This window comes from Rhododendron vialii, chromosome 4a (assembly GCF_030253575.1).
Source record: "Rhododendron vialii isolate Sample 1 chromosome 4a, ASM3025357v1".
NCBI lineage: Eukaryota > Viridiplantae > Streptophyta > Magnoliopsida > Ericales > Ericaceae > Rhododendron > Rhododendron vialii.
Window position 1 is genome coordinate 14,858,068 of NC_080560.1, and position 26,768 is coordinate 14,884,835.

General features: G+C 39.3%; 2 protein-coding genes across 5 annotated transcripts; both read left to right on the forward strand.

Moving 5' to 3' along the window:
- The first annotated feature begins 5,235 nt into the window (after nucleotides 1-5,235).
- LOC131323719 (uncharacterized) lies at nucleotides 5,236-14,632 on the forward strand. Its single transcript, XM_058355564.1, has 3 exons — nucleotides 5,236-5,472; nucleotides 5,542-6,349; nucleotides 14,589-14,632. Exons 1-3 carry the CDS (start codon nucleotides 5,236-5,238, stop codon nucleotides 14,630-14,632), a joined length of 1,089 nt encoding a protein of 362 aa, XP_058211547.1.
- Nucleotides 13,901-24,962, forward strand: LOC131322702 (protein DETOXIFICATION 42-like). 4 transcript variants are annotated; one of them, XM_058354123.1, is made up of 14 exons: nucleotides 13,901-14,212; nucleotides 14,589-14,681; nucleotides 14,946-15,067; nucleotides 15,538-15,750; nucleotides 15,919-16,100; nucleotides 19,017-19,152; nucleotides 19,636-19,732; nucleotides 19,861-19,961; nucleotides 21,169-21,332; nucleotides 22,720-22,791; nucleotides 22,892-23,008; nucleotides 23,111-23,206; nucleotides 23,438-23,559; nucleotides 24,695-24,962. In XM_058354123.1, exons 2-14 carry the CDS (start codon nucleotides 14,650-14,652, stop codon nucleotides 24,741-24,743), a joined length of 1,503 nt encoding a protein of 500 aa, XP_058210106.1. In that variant the 5' UTR covers nucleotides 13,901-14,212; nucleotides 14,589-14,649; the 3' UTR covers nucleotides 24,744-24,962. The 4 variants fall into 4 exon arrangements, with proteins under 4 accessions (XP_058210106.1, XP_058210107.1, XP_058210108.1 ...); XM_058354124.1 differs by having other exon boundaries at nucleotides 14,057-14,212; nucleotides 15,967-16,100; XM_058354125.1 differs by lacking the exon at nucleotides 13,901-14,212 and adding an exon at nucleotides 14,225-14,505 and having other exon boundaries at nucleotides 15,967-16,100.
- Nucleotides 24,963-26,768: the final 1,806 nt, after the last annotated feature.

A 26,768-nucleotide genomic window follows, 5' to 3' on the forward strand; every position in this document is an offset into this window, starting at 1 on the left:
TTCATCTCATTTTATATTGAATAATAAAAAATAAGTTGAAATTTTTTAAAGTTTTTATTATATACATCACAAAAAATATGAAAAAATTCAAAAAACAACCCTTATGTTAATTGTCCTGGTGTTGTATTTTTTTTCAATTGAATTTTCACTATGGTTATTTTTTTTGTCGCATGATTAAAAAGAAAAAGTTGTTCAGTAGTATTTAGAAATCTTGTAATTGTGTTTAATTAAGCAATGAAACACTATTAAATATTAAGAGATCAAATACATTAAAATATGGTTATAAGTGTATTTATTTTGGGACTTACTCATAAGATCACTCATATAACAAATAAACACGGATTTTAAACATTTTTTTTTATTGGGTGAAAAAATAAGAAGATTATAAGAACATGATACAAAGACATTAGCTAAGGGGTTGATTTGTACATTTTCTAATATTTTTGTAATGTGTAATGAAATATAAATTTTTCAATATAGTTTGATTACCCAATAAAAAATAATTTAGTTGTCAAATATATTACTTATGGTATTTTTTATTTTATTTGCAAAAAACGAAAGTAAAATGTAAAATTTTAAAAATAATCCCTCTGGTTTGCATAAAATTTCAATTTGGTCCCTCTGTAAGAGAAAATGACAATTTTGCCCTTTAATTCCGTTTGTTTCATGAATGGCGTTAGGGAGAAGGACGAAATTGAGATTGAATGAAAACTATAGGGTTAAAATTGATACAATTAATAGTAGAGGGACGAAAATGAGAACTCGTGCAAACTAGAGGAACCATTTTTATAAATTTCCCATTAATTTTTGTAAAAATTTCAAATGTTAATAAAAAAAATTACCGTTTACAAAAAATAATTAACATATCAGCAAACAAGATTCATCTCTCTATATAACAATAACTAATACGAGCAAGGCCATTTAAGCTACCAAAGTATAATTTCGTAGATTTTTTTGGGTTCAATTCCCGTCCAGCTTTTTTACCGTCTAGTCTGGTCCAGTTTTGGGCCGTTGTGGGCCCATCCCGGGCCCACAACAATGATCGGAATCATTCATTTTGTAAAACTCGTTGAATATGTCATCCATGCCAAAAATTAGCTTGACCGAACATAAATAGGTACATGGACGAAATAGATTTGTACAAGAAAAAAGTCATGACAAAAATTAAGTTGAAATTAATAATTGCCCATTTTTTTCATGTACAAATCTATTTCGTTCATGTACCTATTGATGTTTGATCAAGCTAATTTTTGGCATTGATGACATATTCGACGAGCTCTACAAAATGAACGATTCCGATCATTGTTGTGGGCTCGGGATGAGCCCAAAACTGGACCTAACTAGACGGTAACAAAATTGGACAGGAATTGAACTCGATTTTTTTGTCAAAATTCAAGTCCACTCGTTGCTATTTTTTGCTTTAAAAATTAGGGGCAAGCATTGTAAAGCCCCTGAATTTTGGTCAATGAAAATTTCGTTAAATATTTGAATTTTATTTTTACTTTTTATATTCCTTCTATATTTCCGATATTTCGTGATAATTAGATTTTCATCCCTAAATTTTAACCATTGGCTAAGTAGTTTTCCGAGCACATAGAACTAGATTCTAAACCGATTAGTTAGAAACCAGCTACCTAGTTCCTTGGATCCTTTACCCATTGGGTAATAACCGTTAGGGAAATTAGTGACCCTTGGGTAATAGAGTCTTTTGACCAATAAAGTACCGATGTGACTAGGGAATCTTTCAATAAATTTGATTTAACTAATCATAATAAAGGAATCTTGTACCTTGTTTCCTAGAAGCCAACCTTGTCACTTCAAACTTTCTCATCAAACTTACTTTATTCTTTATCCATTGGTCCATAATGTTAGGGTAACTTTTGTCCATTGGTTAATAACATTTTCATTGTTATATTTTGTTTAAAGTGCATATAGGACATGTAGTTCTTTTAAGAAATCTTATTTTAAGTATAAAAGTACTTGTACTTCTTTTATCCATTGGTCTTTACCTACTAGGGAAATTATTACCCATTGGTTAATACCATTAGTTATTCTTTAATTGACTTATACTTGAAAGATTAGAAGATTTAACTTGTACCTTGAGATTCTTTTGTACTTTAATATTATAGTTTAATAAAAACATGTGCTTATTTGATTTCTTTTATGAAGTAATCTTGTACTTGCAATCTAGAAAGATTCATATAGTACTTAATTGTAGTTGTACTTGGTTATATACACACACACACACACACATATATATATATATATATATGTGTGTGTGTGTGTGTGTGTGTGTGTGTGTGTATACTAGCATGAGAGAGAGAGCCGTGGGAGAGAGAGAGAGAGAGAGAGAGAGAGAGAGAGGGGGAGGCCGGTTGGGAGAGGAAAGAGAAAGTGAAGTGTGTGCTAGTGTGTAGTACACTCCAAGCTACTTAATAGCCCTAAGCCTATTTGCCTAATGACAACCTATTGATAAGCCATTATGACACAATCATAGCCTTTGTTAGCCTTAGATTTGACTACAAGCTAGACCTAGGTTGTAATTATCTAGATCACCTAAAAAGCCTAAGATCTTACTTGATTCTATAGCCTTACACCTAAGATATGATTGGACAAGGCATGGCTTGACATGTGATGTGATTTGACAACTTAATAGAGCAAATCCATGGAGGATTTGGAGAGAGAGAGGGCCGGCCATGAGAGGGGAGGGAGAGCCCAAGATTTTGGCTATAAATAGCACCCCATGTTTCTCATTCAACTCACACATTTTCATTCTTCAACTTCTCTCTCTAGAAATCCTTTGTTCTTCTTGTTCTTGAGTTTTTCTTGTGTTTTTCAAGAAACTCATCCAAGATCGCCACTAAACCACCACCCAATCACCCTTCAATCTAAAAAGCTTAAGTAGTTTAGTCAAGGTCAAGTTTCGAAAGAAACCTTTCTCTTTCGAAGCTACCGGGAGCATTCCGTAGGAAGTTACTCCGTCCGACCACCGATTACCGTCCGTAAGCCGTTACTACCGCCTAGAAGAACGGTAAGGAAATCCTTACTTACTTACTTACTTACTCAAGTATAACGTTGTTGTTTTGAATTTCTAAGAAAGAATAGTTTTTCGAAAGTTAAAACGTTACTATGTGAATCGAAGTATTCGTATTTTGATATTTCAAAGAGTATGAGTATGCATACATGAATTGCTTGTATTACTTGTGGTGTGATATGGAGTTGGTTGATCTTGTTGGATTCATGCATACTTTTGTCCTACTGCAGAGTCTATGCATGTAACGAGACACAAGAACCGAGAAAGTAGAAACATGGCACCTAGGGTGTGGTCAATGAAGGAAAATGTGTTCCGAGGAAGGAAATATTTTGAAACTACATTATGACCGATTTTGGTTGCATAATGTGAGTTGTGTGTGTGCGTGTGTAAAAAAAAGATTTGTGAAAAACCCAATGAGAACCCGGAGCGGCGAAATCATTGTGGAGATACTTGGGAACCCGGAGCAGCGGAATCGAGGGATGAATTTTCGAAAACCCAATGAGAACCCGGAGCGGCGAAATCATTGTGGAGATACTCGGGAACCCGGAGCGGCTGAACCGAGGGTTTTGAATTGTGGCTTGGTTATCCGTGGAGAGGAGCCAATGCAATTGTGTGCCAATGGGAACCCGGTGCGGCAGAACCATTGTGAGGATACTCGGTAACCCGGAACGGCGGAACAGAGGTTGGGTGTGTTCAAAAATGATTTTGGAAATGTTGAATGGTATATGAAAATGATGACACGGTCTACGATGAGTCACGTAGGAGAAACTCAAAAAAATCTTGGACACCAACGATAGTTGATTAACGAATATGGATGTGTCATTGTTAGCTATGTATACATGTATCATGTGGAAATCGATGATTGTATAACCTGTTGTTTGTAAGTTATGGGTTAGCGGGTATGGGATTATTCTGCTGAGCTTTTGTAGCTCATGGTGTTACCTTTGGTGACCCTGACATATTATATTGGTGGCGACGCTGGTATAATGTGTCAGACCTTGTAGATGTTCAAGACGAACAGTTCACCGTGGAAGCTTTTGGAGCAGAGATGCTTGCTAGGATGGAAGAGCAAGCAGAGTAGTATTAGGAACCCTAGTTTCCTTCCTTGTTGAATAAATGTACCCTTTACTTATGATGTATTTATGATGTAATAATGAGCCAGACTCTCTTTATTATGTAATAAATGCCTCATTAACGTACCCAAAATTTGGGGGCGTTACAACTTGGTATCAGAGCTTTAGGTTCAAAACTCGGCCATGGGTAGAATGGATAGAACCATGAGATAGATTGACCGTTGCACAAACGTGAATTGAGTTTAGGTTTACCGTCCCAAATTGGGTGGAATTCTGTCAAAACAATCCTCGGATTGAAGTAAGGCGCGGAAATTGGCAGTACCGCCGAGCTGAAAATTCCCGAACAATTGGATGATGACTTAAATCAAGGATCGAATGTGGGACTTAGAAACTTAAGAGTTTTCTTTAGAGTTAATGAAACTCTGTTACTAATTGAGGTTGAAACCTTTCCTTGTAGATGAACCACCTAGTTAACCTATTGGTTGGAGCTCGCCAACTCAAGGATGACATAGAAGCTATGACAACTCAACTAGTGGAGAATCCCGACTTCATTGATGCTATACTCGCAGAAAAATGAGATTTCATGAGGGTGCAGCAGAATACCCCTATTCCCGTGGAGGATGACCCTTGGTTTCCTGAAATGTTCCCAATCATGTATGCCTTCTATGAGTTCTTTGGTGCCTTACCCCCGATGGAGAACTTTGAGGTTGGAGTTATGGAGGAAGAAGTCAAAGGTGATAAGGACGCCAATGAGGTGACCGAGGAGGAAAACCTGTTAGGTGAAGAGAATCTCGAAGAGGACGAAACCCCAAAAGCAGAGGACGCCAATTAGGCATATCTGAGGCCGACCTAGGTGCAATTGTAATCCTTCGGGATGTAGGATGTTAAGGATTAGGATCATTTTCAACTTGTGTTAGGAAAAATCTCGTGTCTCTACTTGCCTTGTAGTAAAATTCTATGCTTATGTTGTATGATGATTCTTATCTATGAAAAATCTGCTTTATTTTTAAAAGAGTACCATTGCATACTTTTTGTTAAACTACTTTTGACCTTTAGAAGGAAGCGCCTTTGACAAAAGGGAAATCGATTCGGTAGACTAAACCTTCCCCTTCCAATTATTACTTGTAGATGGTGAGTCGACGAGGTGGACTAGGACACGACAACGGAGAACCCTCTAACGTAAACCCCGACCTAGCCCAAATCGTACAAGCGTTTGTGACCGCCCTGAACGCCAACCGCCAAAACCAAAACCATGACGATGGACCTATGACCCGAGCCCGAGCGATGAACGAATTCTGCAAACGCCGACCTCCGACCTTTCACGGAGACACCAACCCCGTCGTAGCTGAGACGTGGCTGAATGAGGTCAAGATGATCCTCAGAACCCTCAGAATTACCCAGGATGGAGATCGTGTGGCCTTAGCCACTTACCAGCTGAAGGGAGAAGCCCGCTATTGGTGGGACCTGATGAAGGTGACTCATGACATTGCCACCATGACCTTTACTGAGTTCGAGACCCTGTTTCTCGACAAGTATTTTCCCACGCCTTTTCGCCTAGCTAAGGAACAAGAGTTCCTGAACTTGAAGCAAGGGACCATGACCGTCACCCAGTACGCGGCCAAATTTGAGGAACTGTCCCGTTGCGCCCTAGACTCCATCCCGAACGAGGACAGGAAGGTTAGGAGATTCAAGTGGGGACTGACGACTGCTCGGAAGGCTGTAGTAGCTCAAGCATTTACCACTTATGCTGGTGTGGTAAAGTGTGCGCTCCGGCTAGAGAGCGAGGAGGCAGACTTTAAAACCCGCTGGAGGAAGGCGACCGGCAGCACCGGTGGACCAATCCGCACCCAAACCCTCAGCGATAACCGTGGACCCTACTCCACCAAACCCTTTACCCCGTCTCAGAACAATCGACCCTGGAGAACTGCTAACCCTGAAAGTGGCGAACCAAAGAGAGGTGGTAGAGACATAGCGACAGTTCAGTGTTTCAACTGTCAGGTTATGGGTCACTATAAGTGCGACTGCCCCTATTTTCAAAGAGGAGGGAATGGAAGCTTTGGAAATCAGAAAGCTCAACAACCCGGACAGGCCGATTTTGTGAAGCAAAACCCTAGAGGCCCATCGCAGCAGCAGAATGGGCAGAACAAGGGAAAACAGCCCATGGGAATCCAGCAAAGCACCGGAGGGCGTATCTTTGCGCTGCGGACTGAGGAACGAGAGCAGGATTCCTCTGTAATCCAAGGTACGCTATGATAGTACCTACGTACAAGCTTTAGCATCGCATTCCATTGTATTTACTGCCTGCGTGACTACTTTAGCACTGGAAACAGGACCCTTAAGTGCGTGTTTTAAGATAACATCGCCATTGGGGGGGGGGGGGAGTATAGCTGTTAGTCTAGTGTGTAGAGAGTGCGAACTCAAGTAGCTGACTTGCGTCTGATCTGCAATCTTAGAATGATCGGCATGGCGAATCTCGACGTAATTCTAGGATTGGATTGGCGATCAGCGCATCGAGCAGTCATAGACTACCATCAAAGGATGGTGACAGCTTATACCCTAGGAGGGACTCGATTCCTTTTAAGGGGGATAGAAGGACAGCGAGTTCGGCGACGAAAAGATCAAGGTGGCAGAATCCACTACTTGGATGGCTGCTAGTTTCCAGTAAGGAGAAGCCAATAGAATGGAAGTGGGATTACCACGCGTCGTGTGCAAATATGCCGATGTTCTCTTTAAGGAACTTCCTGGCTTACCACCCCAGAGAGAAATAGACTTCTCTATAGAATCCAACCGGGGATGGCACCAATGTGGGCACGCGCCCCGGAAATTCTCGCTTATAAAATTTGGGTACGGCCCTTTTTCGGAAAGCGCGGCGAAATGCCTCGATTCAGAGTCGCCACTCGGGTTTTAGCGGTGAAAACACCCAAGGAACCGAACTCAAAAACGTTTGCCACGTTTATTTGATTTTGAAAAAGGCTTGTAGACTGGACCGTCGTCACCTTCGATATCTGAGGTTCGGGAGCCAGGTTACGAGAGGGGAAGGGTTTTATGGCATCCCTCTCGCCCAATCCGGAGATCGGTCTCTACTCGGGCATTTTATAGAATGTTTGCATTTTTCTCTCATTTGATCATTTTTAGCCAGTTAGGGCGGGGGAGCAGTTAATGGGGATTGAAACTGTAACAAGTTGTATTCATGTGACAAAATGTTTATGAATGGTTGCTTGTAATGATAAATATAGATTGAAAACAAGCACTGGGCGACCCGATTAAATTTGAAGTACGCTGCCCTGAAGGAACATGAGCAGGCTTCGCACCAGCATGCACTGGCCGAACCAGTGCATGCAGATACAACCTGTGCACACCACAACCTAACTGGCGTACTCCATTCTCCAGGTTTCACAGTCTTTGTTTGCAATCCTCTGGGCTCTGGAAAAGGACCAGCGCACACCCAGGACAAACCACACAGTTAACAGAGCAGAATATGCATAGTTACAGACAGATGAAATGACTTGGAGCCATAAAAATAGACAGGGAACCCCCTAAATAGAGTGGGGACATAAAAGAGGCCAAGATCCAGCTAAGATACAAGGGCCAGCCACTGGACCTGAGGAAAAACTGCCGTACGCCGGTTGTAGACAACTGTGCGCTAGTTTGACCCTAATCCAGTGCTTGGCTTTGCATCATCTGGGCTCTAAAACATGACCAGAAAGATCCCAGAGGCCTTTTTGAACAGATAAGGAGCAAACAGTAACTACTACAGCTAAGCAATTCCAGATACAGAAAGCAGTAAACTGATTTTTTTTAGCATGCAAGGGTGATTGACAGAAAGATAAAATAACAGAAATGGTGATCCATGATCCCCACACCAGTAGTGCTCGTTCTACCATAACTGGCGTACGGCATATGGTTACTGGCGTGCGCCATGTGTCACCTCATACGATTGTTGTATTTTACCAGTTTAAGGCCAGGACTAGTATTATTTACTAGCCTGGGCCTTGCTGGTCCCCCTCAGGGGCTGAAAACAGAAAGGAATACAAGGTGGTATACCTTTTTGGTGTTGAGGTTTGAAGGTGGTTTTGAGCCTAAAGGTTGAAGATGGATGCTGTATGGTGACTGGATATCAGTAGGGTATATGGAAGTAGGTTGCTTTCCTTTCTCTTTCAATGGAAGAAGAGAGATAGAAAGCAAGAAGAGAGGGATGAAGAGAGCTTTTCCTTCTTAATGAAGCTAACCCCTTGCAAATGAATGCAAGGGGGGTATTTATAGAGGGGGAGTGACTAAGATCAGTTTGATCTAGGGCCTTGTTTGGCTGGTTAGCACAAGGATGGAGCCTCCCATGCATTAAATGCATGGGACTTGCCTTGATGGGGGGGTGTAGGAGAGAGAGGGAACGCCTCTGCCGAGAGTAATCATCAGGGAGACTGTGGCCGACGTCAGGGTGGCACAAAAGTCTCGTCCATGTGGCTGAATAAAGTTGATTTGACTGGATTTGACTGGCGTGCGCTACATACTGACCGACGTGCGCCAGTGAGAGCTAAGTCAACGGTCGATGACTGACACGTGGCAGCAAACTGGCGTACGTCATCAGGTTACTGGCGTAAGCCAGTTTGGGTTTTGCTGGGGCTGTTTGGCTCTGGTTTGAAGGGTTTGACGTGGGTTTGAAAGAGGTTCGGGACACTCAAAGCTCAAACACACCTTTATCCTCAGACTGTTCTCGACCTTCAATCATCATTGGGGAAATAAAAGATCGAAAAATAACGTTATCTGGACAGTTCAGAATGGGGTGTCTACAACCAATCTCTATGGCGCCATACCAAATGGCCCTGCTGAACTCAAGGAGCTCAAGACCCAATCGAAGGAGCTGATGTACAAAGGATTTACTAGGCCGAGTACGTCACCATGGGAAGCACCGGCATTGTTCGAGAAGAAGAAAGAAGGCACGCTTCGACTGTGAGAGGTTAGGAAGGTTTATCTTTCCGTGACTGCATAGGTTTTTTCACTGCCTTCGTTCATAATATCCGAGTTCATAGAGTACCGCAAGGATTGCCTGCTGAAATCCGTTTATTCCCGGAATGAGGATGGAATACTCATGCCTTACGATTATGGACCCATTGTTTCCTATTTTTGGAAATAGGTTTAATATCGAAAAGCATGAGGGTTCAACAAAGATGTACTAGGAACGCTTGTGGGATACTAGTCCGCATAATGATTTGGAAGAAGTTTTGCATTTGGCGTTGGATGGAAACTTCATCAAGAGCGTACTACATAGCGAGTCATTCGACGGCTGAACCAACTCAACCTCCATCTTGTAAAAGAAGGTGATTCGATCAAACAAACATGCAAAGGATTATGAGGGATGCTTGAAACGCTGTACTTCTAGTACTTGCCGAAGCCTCTAAGCTGTAGCTATGTAGTGCCAAATTGTCCTAGGTGTTTCATTCGTTCCTTAACCTTACCCCTCACCTATTCGAAACCTAGCACGCGCCAATTTCGGGGACGAAATTGTTTTAAGGGGGATAGATTGTAACGCCCCTAAATTTTGGTCAATGAAAATTTCGTTAAATATTTGAATTTTATTTTTACTTTTTATATTCCTTCTATATTTCCGATATTTCGTGATAATTAGATTTTCATCCCTAAATTTTAACCATTGGCTAAGTAGTTTCCCGAGCACATAGAACTAGATTCTAAACCGATTAGTTAGAAACCAGCTACCTAGTTCCTTGGATCCTTTACCCATTGGGTAATAACCGTTAGGAAAATTAGTGATCCTTGGGTAATAGAGTCTTTTGACCAATAAAGTACCGATGTGACTAGGGAATCTTCCAATAAATTTGATTTAACTAGTCATAATAAAGGAATCTTGTACCTTGTTTCTTAGAAGCCAACCTTGTCACTTCAAACTTTCTCATCAAACTTACTTTATTCTTTATCCATTGGTTCATAATGTTAGGGTAACTTTTGTCCATTGGTTAATAACATTTTCATTATTATATTTTGTTTAAAGTGCATATAGGACATGTAGTCTTTTAAGAAATCTTATTTTAAGTATAAAAGTACTTGTACTTCTTTTATCCATTAGTCTTTACCCGCTAGGGAAATTATTACCCATTGGTTAATACCATTAGTCATTCTTTAATTGACTTGTACTTGAAAGATTAAAAGATTTAACTTGTACCTTGAGATTCTTTTGTACTTTAATATTATAGTTTAATAAAAACATGTGCTTATTTGATTTCTTTTATGAGGGAATCATGTACTTGCAATCTAGAAAGATTCATATAGTACTTAATTGTAGTTGTACTTGGTTATATACACATATATAGATATATATATGTGTGTGTGTGTGTATACTAGCATGAGAGAGAGAAAGAGAGAGAGAGCCGTGGGAGAGAGGGAGAGAGAGGGAGGCCGGTTGGAAGAGGAAAGACAAAGTGAGGTGTGTGCTAGTGTGTAGTACACTCCAAGCTACTTAATAGCCCTAAGCCTATTTGCCTAATGACAACCTATTGATGGGCCATTATGACACAATCATAGCCTTTGTTAGCCTAAGATTTGACTACAAGCTAGACCTAGGTTGTAATTACCTAGATTCACCTAAAAAGCCTAAGATCTTACTTGATTCTATAGCCTTACACCTAAGATATGATTGGACAAGGCATGGCTTGACATGTGATGTGATTTGACAACTTAATAGAGCAAATCCATGGAGGATTTGGAGAGAGAGAGGGCCGGCCATGAGAGGGGAGGGAGAGCCCAAGATTTTGGCTATAAATAGCACCCCATGTTTCTCATTCAACTCATACCTTTCCATTATTCAACTTCTCTCTCTAGAAATCCTTTGTTCTTCTTGTTCTTGAGTTTTTCTTGTATTCTTCAAGAAACTCATCCAAGACCGCCACTAAACCATCACCCGACCACCCTTCGATCCAAAAAGCTTAAGTAGTTTAGTCAATGTCAAGTTTCGAGAGAAACCTTTCTCTTTCGAAGCTATCGGGAGCATTCCGTAGGAAGTTACTCCGTCCGACCACCGATTACCGTCCGTAAGCCGTTACTACCGCCTAGAAGAACGGTAAGGAAATCCTACTTACTTATTTACTCACTCAAGTATAACGTTGTTGTTTTGAATTTCTAAGAAAGAACGATTTTTCGAAAGTTAAAACGTTACTATGTGAATCGAAGTATTCGTATTTTGATATTTCAAGGAGTATGAGTATGCATACATGAATTGCTTGTATTACTTGTGGTGTGATATGGAGTTGGTTGATCTTGTTGGATTCATGCATACTTTTGTCCTACTGCAGAGTCTATGCATGTAACGAGACACAAAGAATCGAGAAAGTAGAAACATGGCACCTAGGGTGTAGTCAATGAAGGAAAATGTGTTCCGAGGAAGGAAATATTTTGAAACTACATTATGACCGGTTTTGGTTGCATAATATGAGTTGTGTGTGTGCGTGTGTAAAAGAAAGATTTGTGAAAAACACAATGAGAACCCAGAGCGGCGGAATCATTGTGGAGATACTCGGGAACCCGGAGCGGCGGAACCGAGGGATGAATTTTTGAAAACCCAATGAGAACCCGGAGCGGCGGAATCATTGTGGAGATACTCGGGAACCCGGAGCGGCGGAACCGAGGGTTTTGAATTGTGGCTTGGTTATCCGTGGAGAGGAGCCAATGCAATTGTGTGCCAATGGGAACCCGGTGCGGCGGAACCATTGTGAGGATACTCGGTAACCCGGAACGGCGGAACCGAGATTGGGTGTGTTCAAAAATAATTTTGGAAATGTTGAACGGTATATGAAAATGATGACATGGTCTACGACGAGTCACGTATGAGAAACTCAGAAAAATCTTGGACACCAACGATAGTTGATTAACGAATATGGATGTGTCGTTGTTAGCCATGTATACATGTATCATGTGGAAATCGATGATTGTATAACTTGTTGTTTGTAAGTTATGGGTTAGCGGGTATGAGATTGTTCTGCTGAGTTTTTGTAGCTCATGGTGTTACCTTTGGTGACCCTGACATATTATATTGGTGGCGACGCTGATATAATGTGTCAGATCTTGTAGATGTTCAAGACGAACAGTTCACCGTGGAAGCTTTTGGAGCAGAGGTGCTTGCTAGGATGGAAGAGCAAGCAGAGTAGTATTAGGAACCCTAATTTCCTTCCTTGTTGAATAAATGTACCATTTACTTATGATGTATTTATGATGTAATAATGAGCCAGACTCTCTTTATTATGTAATAAATGCCCCATTAACGTACCCAAAATTTGGGAGCGTTACAAGCACGGACTAGATCGGTCTGGTTTCATAAAAAAAAACCAATAACCAAACTGTGACGCCCCACCTGAAGTTTCAGGTAGTGGTCAACCAGCCTGAGGGCGATTGGGACTTGTGTTGGGGCTGTCTGATCGGTGACCAAAGGGGTCAGCAAGGAGTGGTCCCACATCGCTTGGTAAAGTGTAAGTCGTGTGCTATAAATAATAGATCGCCATCCTACCTTGTACAAAGCCTTTTAAAGCCGTGACGGCGTCAAAACCCATTAGGACTTCGGTTTGGCGTTCAAAGCGAGCAATATTGTACAGAACGAGAGCGGGTCATTACACAAATCATAGTTAACGATTGCAGTAATTTGAGAACCATCATAAAATTTGTGAAACCAAACCAATCTGAACCATTAATTTTAAGTTTTTAACCATGTTCTTGTTTTGATTTAAACCATGATTCCATTGTAGCCAACGCAAATTCAAAATTTGTACAAAAATAAGAAATTATAACTTGTCTTTTAAATTAATGAATATGAATATAGAACTACAATATTGTCAACCATGAAATTACCAAAAGTCACTACTTTTTTTTATTTTTAACAAGTCATCATATCATTTCATAACGTCATCCGGCAACGATTATATCAAAAGAAATGAATGAAACCAAAGCTGCTAACAATTGAAATGAGCGCACTATTAGATTTATCATAATTCATCAAACCTAGGATGTCATGAAATATATATTTGAATATACCAAAGGTTTGGACTTGTTCTGAACCGGAATCGCAAGGATAAGACCTCAGATTGATCAATTTTAAACGGTTATCTATTTTCCGAAGGATCCGGCTGCTCCCCACCTTGCATTTTTTTGGGGCCCGTCACAGATCTACAATAATCATCGGACCATTCACTTTGTAGAGATCTTCAAGATCTCATACTACACTAAAAATCATGTTAATCGGATATTGGTTGATACCTGATCGACATGCGTTTATATTGAAAAAACACACAAATGGGTCAGAATCCAAAGTGAAAAAGCAACACTTGTGTGTTTTCTTCAATCTAAACACGTGTCGATAGGGTATCTCTGGTATTCGATCGACATGATTTTTATGACAGCCAAAGTTCTCGACGAGATCTACAATGTGAACGATTCCGATTATTATTATAAGCCCGGAATGGCCCGAAAAAATACAAACTGGAGAGGACTTGATACCGGAGAGGAGCAGCTGAATCGTGTCTCGGTTTTTTCTCGCCCCTATCTAAAATTTCATGAGCCCTCCGTGGTGCCAAATTCGCCACATCTCCCATCATCCAAGCCGATTTATCTATACCAAAAACAGGGATGAGCATGATTTGAGATTGTGCCGAAACAACGCGGTACAGTAACATCATCATGAAAACATTACTGGTATAATGTTTTGACACTGTCACGAGCATAAAATTGACCTTTAACAAAATGAGATTATCCCCTAGTTATCAATTCCTTTAATTTAGTTTTTGGTCCGTAAACTCATGGGTAATACCAGATCAAAAAAAAAATTTTCAAAAAAAAAAAAAAAAAACTCACTGGTAAATAGTGTATTCCCTTTGAATCACTCCCGCCTGCATTCGGATTTGGGTCTAGAGACTCCCCACAAGGAGGACCATTTATTTGGGTGGGTTCAACTTCACGGCCAAGCTTTTTGAAGTCCGAGTCAACGACGTCACATTCAACATAGTCTACTAAAATACTACTACTATAATCAAGGGGAGGGGAATACTGGCGATCTTCACAACCGAGGGAGGTTAAACGTGTGATCAAAAGCCGGTCAAGAAATCAAGAAATGGTTAGTTATACCGTTCCATTTCTCTCTTCTTTATTGGGAAAAAATTGGAATACCATGTCTTCACTCTCTCCTTTTCTGCTGCTAAGCATTCTTGAATCTTGATTACCTTAAACATTAATTGGGTTTCCATTATTCTACTCGCTATTGAAATTAGAGTTCTGGGTTCTTTCTGTTTTCCTTTTTCCTACCGGGAAGAATTTGAGATGACCAGTTTCTTGAAACTAGTTGCCTTTTTTTTCATATTCTTCAACGTTCCTCAATCAAGCTTTTCTTGCCTTGGTGAAAATTTGAAGGTTTTTTAAAGCTTAATTTGTGAAGTTTTTGGTGCTTTTTTGGCTTAAAGCTGTGTAATCTTGATTGTGATTTCTGGGTGTAGGAGGGTTCTTCATATTGATGGTTGTAGATGCTATTCTGATCTGAGAAAGAATTTTGCCAAGATGCCTCTACAGGTCTTCTTAAAAGACTTCAGGTACTTGTTCATGGCTTTACGTTGCATATTCAAATTGGTTCTGATTCCAAAACTTTGGTTCATGTATTTCAAAGTGTTACTACTTTTAAATCTTTTTATTTTTTGGGATTTGGTCATGATGCCTAATTGTTTGTGCCAAATGGCCTGTTTTCTGTTTGTAATTGGGTGTTTGGGAATTGGTATTTTTCCCCATTAATTTACGAGGGATTCAATGATCTTTTTGTGTTGGCTCGCTAACGGGGAGTTGTAATTTATTTTCTTCAGTGATGTTTTCAAGAAGGATGAACTAGGTGTGGAGATAGCCTCAATTGCTTTACCAGCTGCGCTTGCGTTAACAGCAGACCCCATAGCTTCCTTAATCGACACAGCTTTCATCGGCCATATAGGTACGTGTATCCACGGCGATAAATGTGAAATCATGAATAAGTTATTTCTCTCCGTCGGTCTATCATCTTACTAGCGTACAACAAGACTAATTTAGAGTTATTGGTGAATGAGATGACATGAGAATGGATGTGAGAAATGGGAATTCAAATCTTGAAACCCATTCTCTGCTACGCGGATGTTTGGAGGACATCGTCCAATTTTAAAGTCAACTGCCCATCAATGTTGCTACTGGAGTTTCGGGTTGCAAATTGATACAAAATTAGGACTGCAAAATTGAAAGACTTTGCAAAATATATATCATGAAAACAGAATTTTTCACTCTTTTTCACCCATGTAGGATTTTTCCACCCTAGTTACCGAAAATGGAAAAAGGTTTTGTCCAACATAATTGAAATGAAGCTGTTTATTTATTGCCCCATATCTTATATACTCTCTGGTTCTGGTTCTTGTTCTACTTCATTGTTCGTAGGTCCTGTGGAGCTAGCTGCCGTTGGAGTTGCTATTGCTATTTTTAATCAAGTATCAAAGATTGCGATTTTTCCACTTGTTAGTGTTACAACGTCTTTTGTTGCCGAGGAAGATGCTGCAGCTGAAAGCCTAATTGATAAATCATGTGATATTGAAATTACGGAAAGGAGTTTTGATGGAAACGATGAAGAGGAAGAGTTTGTTCCAAACGTTGGTATGCTTCTCCTCTTCTTTCCTCTTACCTTGTTTATTTATTGGTCTACTAGTCATGCAAATATATATAGATTTCTTATGGGAATGCAAATATAAAGGTTGTAGCGTTTAGGTTAACATACTTGATACTTTCCTGATTTCAGCAATTTGCTTTTTGGTGATTAACCAGATACAGACAAGTCTCCAGCCACTAATCGTAGTTATATTGGAAATACAGCAAAAGTCTATGAGAGAAGACATATTCCTTCTGCTTCATCAGCTTTGATTATCGGTGCTGTGCTTGGCCTCATCCAAGCTTTATTCCTAATTTTTGCCGCAAAACCATTGTTGGGTTACATGGGCATAAAATCTGTAAGTGAGAGTTATTTCATAAAACTATACTCACTTGAGTTAAGTTGCTTATTGCCTCTAATTGATTTTGAATTCTTTATATTTTGTTCCTGTTGTCATTTTGTCCTGGACATAGCACTCCTGGTAGGAATACAATGAAAAGTCTAGAATCCATTTTTGGCGCTATAACGTCTACAGTGTAATTGTGCTTCTAAAGATAAAATACAAAGAAACCCAAGTTTTAATTCCGATTATACTGCTGGGGCATTGTTGTTAAAAACCTACGATACGGGATACATACCCTACGATTCATATCGTCTCCTTTGAAAAACTATACGTATCCTATCCCGTATCTTTGTGTATAGAATTGTCACGATGAGATGACGTATGCTATGATATATACACGTATCTTGATTCCGTACGTATCCTACAATTCCTTATTGAAGAAAAGTCGGACCTTATTTTAAGAAGCAGAAACCCCCAACACAGTCTAAGTCGTTTGATGTATTATGGTGATACTCAAACCATTTGAAGGAAACCCACTTTAATCCCTTAGGACTCAAATAGAAGAAAGAACCATACTTTGGTTGTGTTTTGCATGAATCATATAAGTTTTTATTTTCTTTCCATTTTTAAGGTAGTAGAATGCCTCAATGTTATAGACTCCACTTGGAGACTAGAAATTTTGCATCTTAGAAACTTCTTTTTTAATGTATGCGTAGTTCTGTAGACACCTCCCAAACGGGGCATCACCATACAGATTGATCATGCTTGTTTAGTTCCACTTCATAAACCAAGATCGTGGATATTCCCATGGCTAGGAATATCACCACACGATAACAGTTATCATCAAAACAGAGTCGCCACCTAGTTTATAAAAACTAGGAAAAACAAGTAGAGATTCCGGGTACGGGAGCCAAAAGTACAATAAGGGGAAGGTGTTAGGCACCCCTCTTTGCCCAGTCGTGAGACTGGTCCATAATCGTTCGACATAAGATGTATACTTGCTTTATTTAACTCTTCAACATGTAATCTGATTATTAACCTTTAACAGTTGATAAGATGAGCCAAAACAATAATGAAAACATGCATCAAAACAGAAAACAAGTTGTCCCAGAGAATGGATCCCTCGGCTGAGGAATCCTTCTGGATTGATGTACCGGCCGAAGGATCGAAGATCCAGCCGATGTTCTTCCTCACACCGGACTAAACGATTAACAGAAAATCAAAATACTACGATTAATGTACAAAAGCATAAAAGAACCAAACCATAGGCCCCTGGGCCTCACCACCTTGATCCCTTAGTTGCTTGATTGCTTCGGATTAAGGATGATTGACTAACTTCTTTCTCGAAACCCTAAGGTTCGGATTTGTACTTCGGGGGTTGATCATCGGATCGCGGCTGCCTACAAGAGTTTAGGGATTTTGTAGAGAGAGTATAAGAGATAGATTCTGCAGAGTATTAGCTCGTGAGAGGGTGTATTGAGTTGTTAATTTTGGAACCCTAAGGCCTTTTTATATAAGTATGGGATGACTTACTCCGGCCAATCAAATGGCGTGAATCAATAAGGTAGTATAGGGTTAGAAGATATCTGCTCGAATCTCTTTTCGTAGCCCTGAAGAATCGAAAAAAGGCTACTAGGGTTTTGTTGCGTTGATCAAACGAATGACAGAACATTTCAAAATTCTGGAAAAAGACGATCTGGCGGCCGAGGAATGGATCTGGTGGCCGAAGAATGGATCTGGAATGGATCTGGTGGCCGAGGAATCAATCTCTCAGGGAGATTTTCAAACAACATGTTTTCACGGGTGAAAGAATGAAGTTGCGGCCGTGAGATAGATCTTGCGGCCGACAGATGAATTTTCCTAGGATGGTGTATTTCTGTCTGAAAGGCTATATAGCTCTAAATTGGGTCCTCTAAGTGACTAAAAGTGCTCACCAAAAGTCCATGGGTTTATGAGAAGTTAATCAGCAATCACTGTATCCATTCATCATCGGGATGGTCCCCAAGGTGGGACTTGAAATAATCGTTAGGCCAAATTGGGGTGTCTCCAAGTTCTTTTTTTTATTTGTTACAGTTAATTTCTAATTGTATATTATCTTTCGTTAACGCATCTTGTGGTACACTATATATCCTGATATGTTCCACAAAATGATACATGATACATATCCCGATTTGATAACACGGGACTGCTGGGGACTAGGAGTAAGAAAGTGACGAATAATGAAATAAGATTGACCTTGACTGTAGAATGAGAGTGGGATGAATCAATTGTGGAATAGGGTCTTGATGTTGTGAAATTGAGTACTACTGAGTGAATTGGACAGACAAAATTTGGTGGCTATATAATTGCTAATATGGCGCCAAAGTGCTCGGTGGTTTAAAGTGCACATAAGTAAAAGTGCATAGATGAGATGAAGATTGAGAGGTAGAGATTTGCTGAGGGCCTTAAAGTAATATATGCACATGCAACATTCCTTGATTTTAGCTTGCTCCTCCACCATATAGGGCCATCAGACTTCTTTAAATAATAAAAGAATCCTGCAGTGTTGGTCCTCAACCTTTGTCATCACCAACGTATTGCCGTGACTAGTAGCGAGCACTGTTAACCCTATGACTGTTCTCAGCTGAGTGGTAGTTTATCATTCCTTTTTTTCTCTTTTTTCTTTTCCTTTCTATTACTGTATTTGTTTAGTACATCCATCATAGGCGTGTACAAGTAGCTGGCCTAGTGATTACTTCAGGAAAAAATACCCAAGCCTTTGTTTGGAATTCAGAAACTGGGAGGGAAAGACAACAAAATTTGAAATATTTCGCATTTAGTTTCAGAAAGAAACATGAAGTGATGACAACATGGAGCGCTATTATTTTTGTTTTTCTAAACTGGAAAGAAGATTAACTAACTGCTTACATTTTGTCCTTTTTGTCTGTTTAGGATTCTCCAATGCTAACTCCAGCAAGACAGTACTTGACATTGAGGTCTCTTGGTGCTCCTGCGGTTCTTCTCTCTTTGGCTATGCAAGGAGTCTTTCGAGGATTTAAGGATACAAAAACTCCTTTATATGCGACATGTAATGAAACCTTTCTCTTTCTATTGTTTTTTGGGTCTAGGCAGCCGGCAGAGTTTTTTCATGATCAGTTGAGGATGTAATTGGATGTCCCATGGATATAAAATTGAAACATGTCTGTCATTTAATCCGACTGTAAAACATGTTTGCCATTACTGTCACCTCAAAACAGCCAATAGCTGTTCCACATAGATGATCAGTTCCAGGCTTTCATGTCTTAAGTAGTTTATGTTAAATCGTCTTTTCTGGTCATTGCTCCATTGCAGGGAGTCGAACTTGTACCGGTGTATGCCGTATTAGCTAGAGTTTGTGCTCCACTGTGAGCACTTTTAGTGAATTTATTAACTACCACTCAGAAACCAAGATCCCTAAACTTGTCATATTGACAACAATTAGAGTCCTTTATTTCTTTTTGCACATTAACATATCTTCTACCTTTGCGGACAATTTCCCTTGCATCATTTCGCTTTTGACGGTTGAACACAGTGATAGGAGATGCAGCAAACATCATTTTGGATCCAATTTTTATCTTCACCTTTCGTATGGGTGTTAGTGGTGCAGCTATTGCACACGTTATTTCCCAGTAAGTTCTATCTTTTGCCATTCATCTTCAATCTATCAAATTTTACTTCTTTGCCAAATTATCTTCTTGAGGGCATTGCATCTCTTGGAGTCTTCATTTCTCATCGTTTATTTTCATGGTAATTTCAGGTACTTAATCTCCCTTATACTGTTGTGGACACTAATTGGACAAGTTGATCTCCTACCCCCAAGAATCAAGGATCTACAATTTGGTCGGTTCCTTAAAAATGGTGAGGGTTTATTGTACAACTACAGAATAAGTGCTTTGGAAGTATATATTACTGTCATATAATAGGCTTCCCGTTATTTCTACTCATGTGGAGGATCAACCTTCTTATATCCTCATCTCTTACCTTTTCCTAAATTGGTGCTTTCTCCATCTTTTTACGGGCACATTTATGTCGTTGATTTCATCAATCATCTAACGTTTGTAGAACAGTAACTTCTTTTCATTCATGACCAAAAATAGACAAATTACAAGGCCACTTATTCAAGAGATCTAGGACCATGGAGCGACTTGTGACTAAATGGTTCCCTTTGCAAATGACTCCCAGTGCTGGAAAGAGATTTAAGAGCTAATCTGATTCAATGATGTGAATATTACTGATATGAATGTCATGTAAAGGCACACATGGACTATATAATTGTTTAAGTTTAGTTTCTTCGTACTTTGTTTCTCTCTTTTCATTTTCTTTATAATCCTTTACGCCATCTGCTTTACTAGTTTTAGCAGTAAAAGTTGCCCACCTGTTCATAGCAAGAAAAGTGTCTCAACATATCCGAGTCTTCCAGGATAGTGTTAGTAACACCAATAAACACTCTCAGGACACATGGCATTATATGGGGTTAATGAATACATCATTTTTTACTTTGTTTCTTGCAGATTTTACTCGATTGAGAATCATAATTGCCGTTCAAAAAAAAAAAAAAGAGCATCATAATTGTCCAGAATTTAGTGGAGAGTTGCTGGTTACTTTAAAGTGTTCACATCACTCATCTCTGATGACTAAATTTCAACTTACCTGCCAAAACCGTTTTTTCTGTGTTGAAGATATTCTGGAAAAATATAGGCCATGTGCAGTTGATGATGTTGATCTTAAACCTTGATCGCCGATGATAAGAACTTTGAGTACTGAAATTGTGGACAATTGATTTTTGCGAGAAAAATGTTTGTTTAATATGGGAAAAAAGTCTTTTTTAGTTTGGGTTTGACATTTCTCGTTGCTAGATGGCATTTACTCAAGTTGCTGGTTTTTCTTCTAATGCCTCAGATTATTGTTTTTGCTCGAATTTCACAAGTTTCCTTCAAGTGATGATGTTTTTCATGCATCAGATTTTGGTTTGCTATAAGTTCCTTTTGATGATGTTGTTCTTTTTCTAATGTCATGAATGAATCCTGCTGTTGACCGGTATCTTTCTTTGAACTACTGGAATAAGGGTTTCTGTTACTGTTGAGGGTAATAGCTGCAACGTTCTGTGTGACTCTGGCGGCATCCATGGCTGCAAGGCTAGGATCAACATCCATGGCTGCGTTTCAGATTTGCTTGCAAGTTTGGCTGGCCGCCTCTTTGCTTGCAGATGGGTTGGCTGTTGCGGGACAAGTAAGTGACTTTCTATTTTCATTCTCAATTTTCCCATTTCAAAATTAGATGCAGCAGCCGTGGTGCACATTGATACCAAAGTTTTGACCTGTATCTGTTTCTGGTGTACACTCTTGACATCCCACACACATTGGCAGGACTAACATTTTAACAGCCGAACTAACAGTTGGTGACAGCCTTTGAGTTACCTTGGCAGTACTTTAAGCCATGTCCTTCACTTGATTTAGTGGAAGAAACTAAGTGTACTTTTGCAAGGAACAGTTGTTGTCATGAAAAAGTAATGAGCAATAGTTCTATCTCACAAAAATATCAGATAATGAGTTTTTTCTTAGTTCTTATGTAGAACCTGATCATGGATACTTTCAAAGTAGTGATCCCATACTGAGACAGATTATCTGTTCTTGTTTTTCTATTTTCATTACGTACCTGGTTGGAGTCAAATCTTTGGTTCTTCAACATTCTTTTTGGGTGTAGATTTCAGATAATTGGGGATTCATTCAAACCTTGTGTTTGTTTGTTCCCATTCTAAGATTGGGGTTTTCTTTCATGCAAAGTTCTAGTTCTGGAGTTGAACCATTCATCTGGGATGAAGGGCTATGGCGCTGTGCTAATTTGTATTCCCTGTGCCTACTTTCTGAAGTTGGGGGCAAGTTTATTGTTCAAAGTGTCATCATACTTGATAAGCTTCCTTCGGAATGTCATTTGGTGCACACTCAAGTTTATGAATATGACGAAATCAGGATACATAGATTGTTTATGAATTTGCAACTTTAGGCCATATTCTTGAATAAGAGAGCAAGTAACATGTCATTTTTGTAGCTCCCCGCTCTATGACCTAGAAAATGGAACAGTCAGGCTTGTAAGCGTTAGCATTATTACTTGCAATACTACTTCTGCGAAATCAGGCTAATTACCTCTAATGCTTATGGTACCATTGATCAACCACTTCGTAGAGTGCAATAAAATGTTAATAAATCGATATAGAACGCTAACTTTTCTAGCGTGCCTCTAACCATACTATACGAACCCAACCAGCAGATAAAATCTACATGGGTTCAGACCTTCTGCTTTCTCGTCTTTGTCAAATTGGTTAGGACTAGTTGATTTAGCCACTTTTCCCCAAAAATTTTCCCGAGACTGCTGCAGAGATGTCCCGGCGAGTTAGCGGCATAAACAAAGATGGATTTGTTAATGAGAAAATAGAAATGCAAGTGTCCCATATAATGGCAAATTGCTCAAGTTGGCTGTTGGGTTTAATCATAAGAAACACTTTTCATTTCATACCTGTAGTTCTGGTTGTTGCTCTGAAAATCAAGAAAGACTTGTCAGAAGTCGCTGGTTGGGAATGAAATGGCTTTTGAGTTTTTTTTCTTTCTTTCTTTTTCAGGCTATTCTGGCAAGTGCATTTGCAAAGAGGGATTTTGACAAGGCCACAGCAACTGCATCTCGGGTATTGCAGGTCCGTATTGCTTTTGCTTTTCATCCAGTTGGTACTCCAATTTCTTTTTCCATTTCTTTTCTTTCTAATGTTCCTCTCTGCTAATGGCTCGACTCTGCAGTTGGGTTTGGTTCTGGGGCTAGTTCTATCTGTCCTTGTTGCTGTTGTATTACAATTGGCGTCCAGATTGTTTACCAACGACGTCAATGTTCGGCAAATCTTAAGTTTAGGCATCCCGGTATCTCTCTTTCTCTCTTTCTATCCCTAAACTACAAGATCAGTATTAGTTTAATGGAGACGCTTATCTGGAACTGATTTCTTTTTCCCTTCTATTCTTTAGTTTGTTGCAGGGACCCAACCCATCAATGCTTTGGCATTTGTGTTCGATGGAGTCAACTTTGGAGCATCTGATTTTGTTTATTCAGCCTACTCCATGGCACGTCTATAACCCTTTGGCTGCTTGCCGTTATGTTTCTTTTTATTCCATTAACATCTCATCTTTTGCATTCTGTTGAGCTCCATTTGGCCGCTCTGAAGATGAAGGAAAATATATATGGGAATTCTTGTTACTTATCCTGTATCATAGTACATAAGTTGATATATTTCCTCGTCCACCTTCTTCATAACCACACAAGGATAAATTTATTTATGTCGTCTTGTTGTGCAGGTTTTGGTCTCGTTTGTGAGCATCCTGTGCGTGTTTTTACTGTCATCAACTAATGGGTTCGTTGGGTTATGGGTTGCTCTATCCATCTTTATGACTTTGCGTGCAGTAGCTGGCTTTTGGAGGTAATTTCTCATTTTAAGAGCACGGATTTTATTTTGGAAAGAGCTGATAGTTCTATATGGGAGAAACAATTCTTTCTACAGGAGAGAGAGCAAACATTTGTATTATGCACGAAAAGGATGGTTTCTCATATAAACCATCCTTTTGTTGCATACAAAAACGAGATCGGATTGGTTTGCTAGAAAATTGCACATATTGCACCTATTAAAATAGTTGATCACACGCGCGCACACACAGACACACATACTATGGAGCACGGGTACCGGTACACGGTACGGGTACGGGAAACGGCAAAACCCCAAAAAAGTAGGGTATGTGTACGGCGAATATATATATAATTTTTTTCTATTTTTTATTGCATTAAATGAGCCCATTTTACCAACAAAAAGTAAAATCAGTACAAATATACATTTCTACTACATATCTATTAGTATTCAAAATTTCAAATACATATATACATATACATTACACATGCATATATTTGTACATATATACAGAGAGAGATTATTTCGATCGATAAAAAAAAATATACAGAGAGAGACGAAGAGAAGTGAGATGAAGAGAGAGACAAACAAAGAGAGAGAGGGAGAGGAGAGACAGAGAGAGAGAGAGACGAAGAGAGAGAGAACTTACATTTTTCTTTCCGATTTGGAGCCCTAGATCGATCTCCAAGATCTCTACCGTGTAATTGTGTTTATAAATGAAAAATAAATTACACAATAAGCCCACATTTTATAATTATTTACAAAAAATCCCAGAAATTTTGAAAAATTTTGAAAAAATTTCATTTTGGGCTAAAACGTACCCTTGCCGTACCCGTACCGTGCCCAAAATTACCAAAAAGTACCCGATACAATTTTGCCGTACCCGGTACGTTTTTGCTGTACCCACGCCGTACCCGTACCTGTACCCGGTACGCGTACGGCGACATTTCTGGAGTACTCGTGCTTCATGGCACACATATGATTTCAAAAATGAAGTGAAAGCATAGTGTGAATTTACCAACGGCATTCAAAGCTTTGCTCTTAGCGATTCAAGATCCTCACGTGTGACTCAAAACGGAACTCATCACGGTCCTAATTCATGATCCCGAACCGTTCATTTAGTAGGTCTCGATGTGTACGTTCAAATTTGCAGGATAGGGACTGGAACAGGACCTTGGAGTTTTCTCAAGAGATGGAGATGATGATGGCTTCACCAGAACCAGGAAGCTTATCCAATATCAAAGAAAAGGAGAGAAAACAAGGAGGAGATACAGCAATAATTGATTTGTATATAATTTGTTGGGTGATAGTAGACTATCATCTGCAGATTTGCAACATATTTTGTTGTATTTACAATTTATTTGTATCTGTACACATGCATTTGTACAATCAAGGCTAGTCTTGAACATTTTTTTCCCTTCTATGATGGCTCTCTGATTTAGTACATTAGATTTTTCTTAATTGGCGATTACGCCTTGGAAGTAAATCCGATAATTGTTAAATACTGCAAGAGTAAAAATATACGTCATAAATTTCCAAAGGAAAGTGCTTTGTTTATTGGAGATGGCTTGTCTACGGTCCAGTTTTAGACTGCGTGGATTGCAGAGTGCCGTTTGCGTGATCCCAGCTGTCCAAAAGTATTTTCAGTGGTTCAGATTTGCAAAGACTATCCTATAGGTAAATCTGAATCATTGATTGTTGAGATGGATGGTTGTGATCAAGATTCAAGTGGCATAGGTCTTCTGTGTAGTTGATTGCAGAATCATTGACTGTCGAGATGGATGGCTGTGATCTAGTGGTAGTCCTCTCTGTAGTTGACCGGAGAGAAGTCAGGACTTTATTTATTTTGGAATGCCACCAAGTGGTCAGTAAAGAACCTGAAACTAAGGGTTGGTTTCACTTCTAAATCAACGAAGTAGTTTTCCATGGTGATGCACTACCATTGGGAGGTGACTAGGGCTGTAAACGAGCTGAATCGAGCCGAATATTAGAATACTCAGATTCGTTCGTTAAGTTTTTTAGCGAACTCGAGCTCGAGCCGAACTCAATGAAAATTATGACGAGCCAAACTCGAACCGAGCTTGCCCAGGTTTGGGTCGAACTCGAACTTGTTTACGAGCCTTAACGATTCAATAATATCATATTTTTATATTCTTATACAGGTCTAAAACTGCAAATAAAATTTTCATTATGTACATAAATATGTTCATATACATATAAAAAGATAAAAACATATACATAAGTAAATTTTTAGTAATTGTAAACGTTTAGACTTGTACAAGTTTTAAAAATTTTACTATACAACTATATAAAATCCCCATGATACACATATACTTCAGGTTCGCGAGCCTAATCGAGCCGAATACTGTTGCGTTCATGTTCGGCTCATTTATGAAATGAGCCTAAAATTGAGGTTCAGGTTCGGTTCATTTAGTAGACGAATCGAACTCGAACGAGCCTTTACCGAGTTGAGCCTCGAATAGTTCACGAACGGCTCAGTTCATTTACAGCCCTAGAGGTGACCTACATAGACTGTCATGAATTGGTTAGCACTTGAAGAAATATCTGTTACTGTACAGGAGAAATGTCGTCTCGGACACCTTGAGTTCGCTCTAACACTGAAGCTTTGATACACACAACTTCAGTGGCACACGCCAAGAACTTTAACTATTTTTTGTTTGTGTGACCGTCGGCTCAAACGTTAAGAGGTCTACAAAAAAAATCAGAAAAACTACTACATCATGACCGGACAATAATGTTGTTATTGCACGGATGAAATACCGCTCTGATATCATTAAACAACCTTAAACATCTAACTCAAAATCAATTAGTAGTGGGTAAAGAAGCTGCTCAAATATATGTACTAGTCCCTCTGTTCCATATTATTTGCCCATTCTCAATAATCTTGTCATTAATCCAATAAAAAACTAAACACTTCCGTTTATAATGTTTTTGAAATTCCTTGTACAGAATTCAATTAACTCTGTTAATTGATGCCGAAAACATGAAGCATGCTATCTTGGCCGATACATATACAAGGCGCATAACCAAGAGATTCTCTTGATGGTAAGCTAAACCAATACCACATATATTTCTCGAAAAATGAAATACCTCGGATGCTTTAAAGTATCTCCAACTTTTATCTGTACAATATTTAAGTTTGAATAAAAAGTTAAGTAAAAGCTTCATTAATGGAGTCGTAAGTAGTCTATCAAAATTTGAGCAAT

Bases quoted from the DNA above. Each gene is read 5' to 3' on its own strand.
- LOC131323719 (XM_058355564.1), top strand. From the start codon at position 5,236: ATGGTGAGTCGACGAGGTGGACTAGGACACGACAACGGAGAACCCTCT. The intron at 5,473-5,541 runs GTCAAGATGATC...GCCACTTACCAG, and splicing joins CTGAGACGTGGCTGAATGAG to CTGAAGGGAGAAGCCCGCTA. The intron at 6,350-14,588 runs GTACGCTATGAT...TTCTGGGTGTAG, and splicing joins GGATTCCTCTGTAATCCAAG to GAGGGTTCTTCATATTGATG.
- LOC131322702 (XM_058354123.1), top strand. From the start codon at position 14,650: ATGCCTCTACAGGTCTTCTTAAAAGACTTCAG. The intron at 14,682-14,945 runs GTACTTGTTCAT...TATTTTCTTCAG, and splicing joins GTCTTCTTAAAAGACTTCAG to TGATGTTTTCAAGAAGGATG. The intron at 21,333-22,719 runs GTAAGTGACTTT...TTTCTTTTTCAG, and splicing joins GGTTGGCTGTTGCGGGACAA to GCTATTCTGGCAAGTGCATT.